This window comes from Elephantulus edwardii, unplaced genomic scaffold (genome assembly GCF_000299155.1).
Source record: "Elephantulus edwardii isolate Elephantulus edwardi_28Jun2011 unplaced genomic scaffold, EleEdw1.0 scaffold00104, whole genome shotgun sequence".
Lineage (NCBI taxonomy): Eukaryota > Metazoa > Chordata > Mammalia > Macroscelidea > Macroscelididae > Elephantulus > Elephantulus edwardii.
This window is the reverse complement of record NW_006399854.1, coordinates 411,834-418,472: the sequence shown is the minus strand read 5'-3', so window position 1 is coordinate 418,472 and position 6,639 is coordinate 411,834. Positions and strand designations below refer to the sequence as shown.

Sequence of the window (6,639 nt, the reverse complement as noted above, 5' to 3'; positions counted from 1 at the left end):
GTAAATTTATATAAATTTTGACAATAAATGTAAGAATTAAATATAGATTAACTTTTAAATCAGAAATCCCTAGTAACTGACATCAATAACACATTAGAGTTATTTAAGCTTGTAAGGATAAAGGTGTATGTTCATAAGTAAACAAAGAGCTGTGCTCATTTTTTCCTGCACTTAATTTATTATTTTAGTATGACTGAGGATAAAAATCAGCATTGACGAGAAAGCACTGATTGCCTATAAAGATATCCTGAGGGATTCCAGATTTGGTTTGGTCCATGTAAGTCACTCATATTATTATATACTAAGCATATTAGTAAGCATATTAATATACCTTCACAATTTACAGTGATTGTGTTAGGCTGGCTATAGGCTTATAAAAGCACTTAACCAAGATTAAAATTTTTCTCTCTTTATAGCCTATTTGATTATGATAACTGATCATAATAATTTATAGGAAATGTACAGAAAAGTTAGCTCTATCAAAAGAAAGATTAGTGGTTGCCTGGGGGTAGAAATGAGATTAACTGTAAATGGGCCTTCAGGGTGTTACTGGGGTAATAAAAATGTTCTATAATTGGACTGTGGAGATGGCTTCACAACTTGATAAATTTACCCAAAACCATGCCTTGTATACCCAAAACACAAAATTTGGAGTGCTAAGTGAGTATCAACAAAGTGGTTTGGAAAAGCAAAAAAAGATGCAGTAGGGAAGAAAATGTACAACAATGAATAAATGGAAATCCAAGTTTTCTGTAAACTTTCATGAAAATATCAATAAAAATGTAAAAAGAAACCAAAACCAAATCCTTTCTCTTGGAAATAATAATAAGTTATGCATTCAGCATTGTTTTAAAAAATCTTAGTTAAAGCTACATTTTGAAATATATTATTATGAAGTACTTATTCTATTAATTTGCTATTTAAAAACATACCTTAGGCAAGCCTGTTCTTTTTATCACACTAGGAACTATACATCTTGGACCAGTTTCTCCAGCAAATCCACACCTTTAAATAATAGGAAAAGTAACACATTTTATTTAACTTTTTTCTATATTCTTTTACAGAGCAAGTTGTTTTATTGTTTCAACACATTAGTCAGGGAAACATCTGTAAAGAACTCTAATATACTTGAAAGAAGAAAAAAGCTAAGAAGTTAATACTGATTCAGAGCTGAGGGAACTCTGGTGCCAAGAGAACATAGAGAGCTTTGCTTGTTTGGATTCACCAGCCGCTATGAGGAAGTTAAGAAGGGCAATTTCCTCCAAAGTGTTTTATAGCCATCTGAAAACTCGCTGATGGGTCTGCTATGAAATGGTTCTGACTCAACAGCAATGGCTTTTAGCCTTTTAGTGATAATTGTTATGTTGCCAGCTGCTGTTAGGTACCATCGAGTGGGACTCAAAGGTAACCCCTGTGGCAGGTTTTCAAATCCCACTGAAGGTGATTGTCCCTCTTCCTCCTGCTTAGCAACTGGTCAATTCAAACTGTGTTTCTTTGGACTGCCAGCAATGCTCCTTACCACTAAGTCACCAGAGTGCCATACTGAAGGAAAATGTTAAAATGACTTCAAAGTTTGCTGTTGTTATGTGCCATCTAGTCACCCGTGATTCACAGCAATCCTATGTACAACAGCTCTGAACCCTGCTCTGTCCTGAGCTAGTCTCACTAACTCCAACACACCTAACCCCACTGCCCCAGCTGCTATATCATCTGTCTCATCTGGGGTCTTCCTCTCCTGCACTGTCCCTGCACCCTTCTGAGCATGATGCCCTTCTCCAAGAACTGGTCCCTCCTTTTCTGAAGGAATGACTCCTTTCAACAATCCATATTATGCCCACAATATTGAGATAACGTTTCATCATCCTTGCCTCTAATGAGCACCCTGGTTGCACTTTCTTCAAGACTTATTTGTTCTTTTGACAGTCCATAGGATATTCAGCACTCTTTTCCAACACCACGATTCAAAGGCATTGATTCTTTTCTGCCATAGACAGTTATCATTGATATTTATTAACTGTCTGATGAACAGCAAGTAAATGAAAAGAGCATGGCTTGAATCAGGTGCACCTTAGTCTTTAAACTGATACCGTTGCTCCTTAGCACTCTGAGGAAGTCCTTGATAGCAGTGCCCCTCAAATTCCTGAAGATACAATCTGTTGGGAACTTCAATTCTTTTTTCATCTCACATATTCATCTTATCTATCTGTGGCATTTCTCAAGGTATAATCTAATTATCTTTGGGTGATAGCCTCAATGTATACATTTATCATGCTACTAAAAACAAATAAATGGGTATTTACAAAAATCTTGTACAGAACAGTATGAGAGGATCATAAACTAAATGCTATGTTCAATCCAATTCTGGAGCACCAGTGGTCCATTTTTTAAACAAGTAGTTTTGACTAGCCTATTTAAAAAAGAGGAAGACCTTCAACCAGACAGATTTGACACAGTACTGCAGCAAGTGGCTCAAGTGTGTTAGAGATGATGAGGATGGCACAACATAGCACAGGGTTCAGGTGTGTTGTTCACAGGGTTGCTGTAAGTCATACTTGACTTGATGGCACCCAACAACATAAGAACAATTTAAAAATCACCTAGCTGTTTATCCAATATATAGCTATTAAAGTTCTACTATGCTTTAGTATGTGAGCATTGGTGGTATAGAACATTACATACTGGTCAGTGGTTGGAATTCACCAGCTGTTTCATGTGAGAAAATAGGCAGCCTACACCTGTAAAGATTCACAGCCTTGGAAACAGAATGGAAATCTATCATGTGTTGGAATCAACTGGATAGTGGTGGGTTTTTTACCTTGGTGTGATTGGAGCCTTTGGGCTGTGGTGTTGCAGAAGAACACTGAACATAACTATGGACAGCCAAGAGAATGAACAGGTATGTTTTGGAAAGGGTGCAGACAGAGTGCTTTTTTGGAGACTGCTATCAAGAATGGTGAGGCTTTATCTCACATACTTTGGGTATGTTTCTAAGAGGTGCTTATTCCTTGATGCTGGGAAGGGTGGAGGGGCAGCAAAGGAAAAGAAGAACCTCACCCAGATGGATTGACATAGTGACTGCTGCAGTGTGCTCTTATGTATCAGGAAGAGTTAGGATGGCACAGGATAGAACAGGTTTCAGATCTTGACTGCATAGGATCATTATGAGCTGTGCTCGACTTGACGGTACCTAATAACAGCAACAACATAAGTGCCCTGATGGCCTAGTGTCTAAAGTCTTGGGCTGCAAACTAAAAGGTCTACAGTTTGAATTCATCAGTCACTCTGGAGAAAGGCAGGCAGTGTCCTTTCTTAAAAATTTACAGTCCTGGAGATCTGATGGAAAGTCACTATGAGTTATAATTGATTCTACAGTAGGTACAAGACAGAGTTGCTATGAGCCATAGTCAACTCAATGACATATAATAATATGAAGAAGAATAACAACAACATAGTTTAGTTCCTGAGCGGCATATATGGCTTGTGCTGGACTCCTAATGTAAATGTCGGTGGTGTGAACCCTCCAAACAACAATGAGAAAGAAAGGCCTGGCAATTTGTTACCATAAAGATGGTTACCAATTCTATTCTTTTAACACATACGGTTTCCATGACTCAAAATGAACTATATGATAATGATACAAAACCAAAATTTTTTAAAAAGTAAGTTATGTTTTGTCACGCTGAAACAACTCATAATTTGACCCTCCAATGGTTTTCATGTACTTCTGAGTTGGCAGGGAATTCTTGACCCCCAACCCACCAAGCTCCCTAAAAGAAAATTTAGTAGGTATTTTTCAAATGCACTTTGCCTATCACTTTCATCCCTCTGGAGGCCATGCTCTTAACCTGGGTCCAAGACCTAGTGGTACCCCAACAGCCTTCAGAAATTGTGTGCAAATATTTTAAGTTAAGATAATTTGTCACTTTCATGCAGCCCTAAAAGGGATCTCACATGTAAAAGGCCGAAAATCACTACTCTATAGTGTTTACAAGCTGCCCTGTAACACATGTTAAATTTCCCAATGTAAGAGTTTAGGGGAGCCAATAAAAGATCTGCAGAGTCTACAAGGTTGATTTTTTTGTTTGTTTGCTTGTTTGTTTTTTTATCTCTTTGCTTATTCGTCGTCTCCCTAATTTGATTGCCTGCTCTTGCAGAGAATTGGGCCCTGAAGATAGTGATTGCCATTTTGTGTGTGTGTGTGTACACCATCTAATCGAATCTCACTGGTACAGGAGGAGATTGTTCCTCCTTCTCCAGCAGAGGATCTGGTGGATTCGAACTTCACACCTCTGGGATTGCAGTGCAGCTTCTTGCCACTAGGCCACCAGAGCTCCCTGTGATGGCCATTTTAAGCAGTAAAACTCGGTTCCTGCTTGCCTAATTTGACCAGTTCAAGATACAGTGAGTCTGAGTCACCCCAGCACAGATGATCCCAAAGCGTCTGTTCGGTTTGGGAGCCAACTCCAGTGCCACGTAAAGCAATTCTCCTAAAGCCTCCAGGACTCCTCAAAGCAGCCGACCATACCTGCCCACCAGTCCTCGGCATTTGCTTGTCCTACGCAGAAATAAAGAGACTCATCTGCAGACGGTAGTAGGGGAGAGGGTGAGGTGACTCTGCCATGGTAAAGGCGAGCTGCCATGGAAAGGCGAATCTAGCACCTGCCCTGTTACCCCAGTATATCCCATCCAACGTCCTATCCTTAAGCACCGCGGGCATTTACAGGCAGTAGCTGGGGTGTAGGAGATATTTTGTCACAAATTCAAGTGGGCGCCAGACCAGGTGCCGAATGACAGTTCTGAAGCAAAACAAACGTGAAATTTGCCAGGCTGAGGCAATGAGACAAGGGTGGGAAGCTTTTCAGCTGAAGTCTGTCACTATACTGGGGGCACATGCAACAATACAGACTGCACCTAGGAACTCAAATTGGAGGTAGGGGTACAACTTACGAGACTGCCCCGGGAGCTCCCTGCCCTCGCTACGCGCCTGCCTGCAAGCCTGCAAAGGGGACCCAGGACAGACCAAAGGCTGGCCCACCCGCCTTCCTCTCGGGCCCCCTGCGGCCGGCGCCGCGTCACTCACTTGGTAAAGGCCTCTCCCAGGTCTATCACGACGGCTGTTTTCTCCCCGCCGCTCCCCAGGCCCTCGTACAGCGGCATGACGGTAAGGAGGAGGGGGACGAGGATGACAAGTCGAGCACAAACCCGGAGGCCCACCAGCCTCCGCTCTCGGGGGCGGGGACCAGGGCGCTGCCCTGCGGGCGGTGTCGGCGTCGGGGGCTTCGTGCGGCCGCGGCGCGCCTGACTGGGGCTGGCCCAGGCTGTGCCTCACTCCGCGTTGGACCCAAAGCCTCGCACACACTCTAGTTTTGTAAACGTGAGAGGAAAAGGCTTCGAAGCTGTTCATCTAGGTCCGCAGAACACAAGGCACAAAAAAGGAAAACGATCAGGCGCGCGGGGCCAGCCTGTTCTCGGGTCCTTCCTGCTGGAGATGCAGGGAGGGAAGGGTGTGCATCCCTGCCGAGTGTGCACAAATCTCAGGTGCTATGCGCCAGTTGCTTTGCCTGTCATTTGATCTTCGCAAGCACTCCTGAGAAAAGGGTGTTTATTCTCTTACTTATTGAAAAATAAGTAAGTTAAAAAATTATTTTTTAACTTATTAAAAAATAAGTTAAGTCCCTTTCCCACCATCCCACAGCGGAGTCCGGAATGAACCTTAAAACTTTATGATTTTAAAGCCTGTATAGGTACAGAAAACTATTTGGTAGTCTTTCTGGAAGTTTTTACTTTGATCCAAAAGAAACAAAATAGTATCTACGCATTGTTTAATAGGCACTGCTTTGGTGTAAGAAAAATTGAACGAGAGTTTTCTGTTAATTCTGAATTTAAAGCGTGCAATGCCAGAAAAACTACTCAGCTTATATGCCAATATGAACACACAATAAGAATGCTAAAAAAACCCCCAAAACCACCAACAACAAAAAATAGAGCTTTTACACTTTTCTCTCTTTTTTTGGTACTATTTTTTAAAATTTATTATTAATTTCAATGAAAATTTACAGAGACTTTGGATTTCCATTCATTCATTGTTGCACTGTTCTCCCCTCCCAGCCCTCCCCCTAGAACTTTTACACTTTTATAGTTTCCACTGTTTTGTTTCTGTTGAAATTGTCCTTAAAACTACTGTTAGTCCAGTGGGTTGCTGCCTTAATCCCGTGATTATGGGAAGAGGAATGGCTTGTTTTTCTCTAATACATCTCTAATAAAGGAGATTGGAGAAGTTTTCAAGAATGAACTCCTATCTAAAACTTTCATATACATGTCTGATGAGAGATATGTCCACAAATAGTTCAGTGATGACAGAAGGCTTATTGGTTGGAATCTACAGAATTAAAAATGTCTTTGATCATACAATTAGCATTAAAGAATAGGCATGATATTTTATTTTGCTTTGTATATATGTGAAACTTGTACAGTGAATAAAGAAGACTGAAGCGGAATACATGCCTTTAAATTGTGATATTGGCAAAGAATAGTGAATATACCATGTTGTTGTTGTTATGTGCCGTCGAGTCGTTTGCAACTCATAGTGACCCTATGCACAACAGCCCTAAACCCTGCTCTATCCTGCGCCAACCGCAC

The 6,639-nt window shown here is 41.2% G+C and overlaps 1 protein-coding gene across 1 annotated transcript in view; it reads right to left on the bottom strand.

Moving 5' to 3' along the window:
* Positions 1-5,240, bottom strand: part of ACTR10 (actin-related protein 10 homolog (S. cerevisiae)) — a 41,879-nt gene extending 36,639 nt beyond the window's left edge. The window contains exons 1-2 of the mRNA XM_006891765.1: positions 5,081-5,240; positions 933-1,005 (exon numbers count right to left, since the gene is read on the bottom strand). Coding sequence (XP_006891827.1) covers positions 933-1,005; positions 5,081-5,157 — 150 coding nt within the window. The 5' untranslated portion in view covers positions 5,158-5,240. The remainder of the gene's footprint in view (positions 1-932; positions 1,006-5,080) is intronic.
* Positions 5,241-6,639: the final 1,399 nt, after the last annotated feature.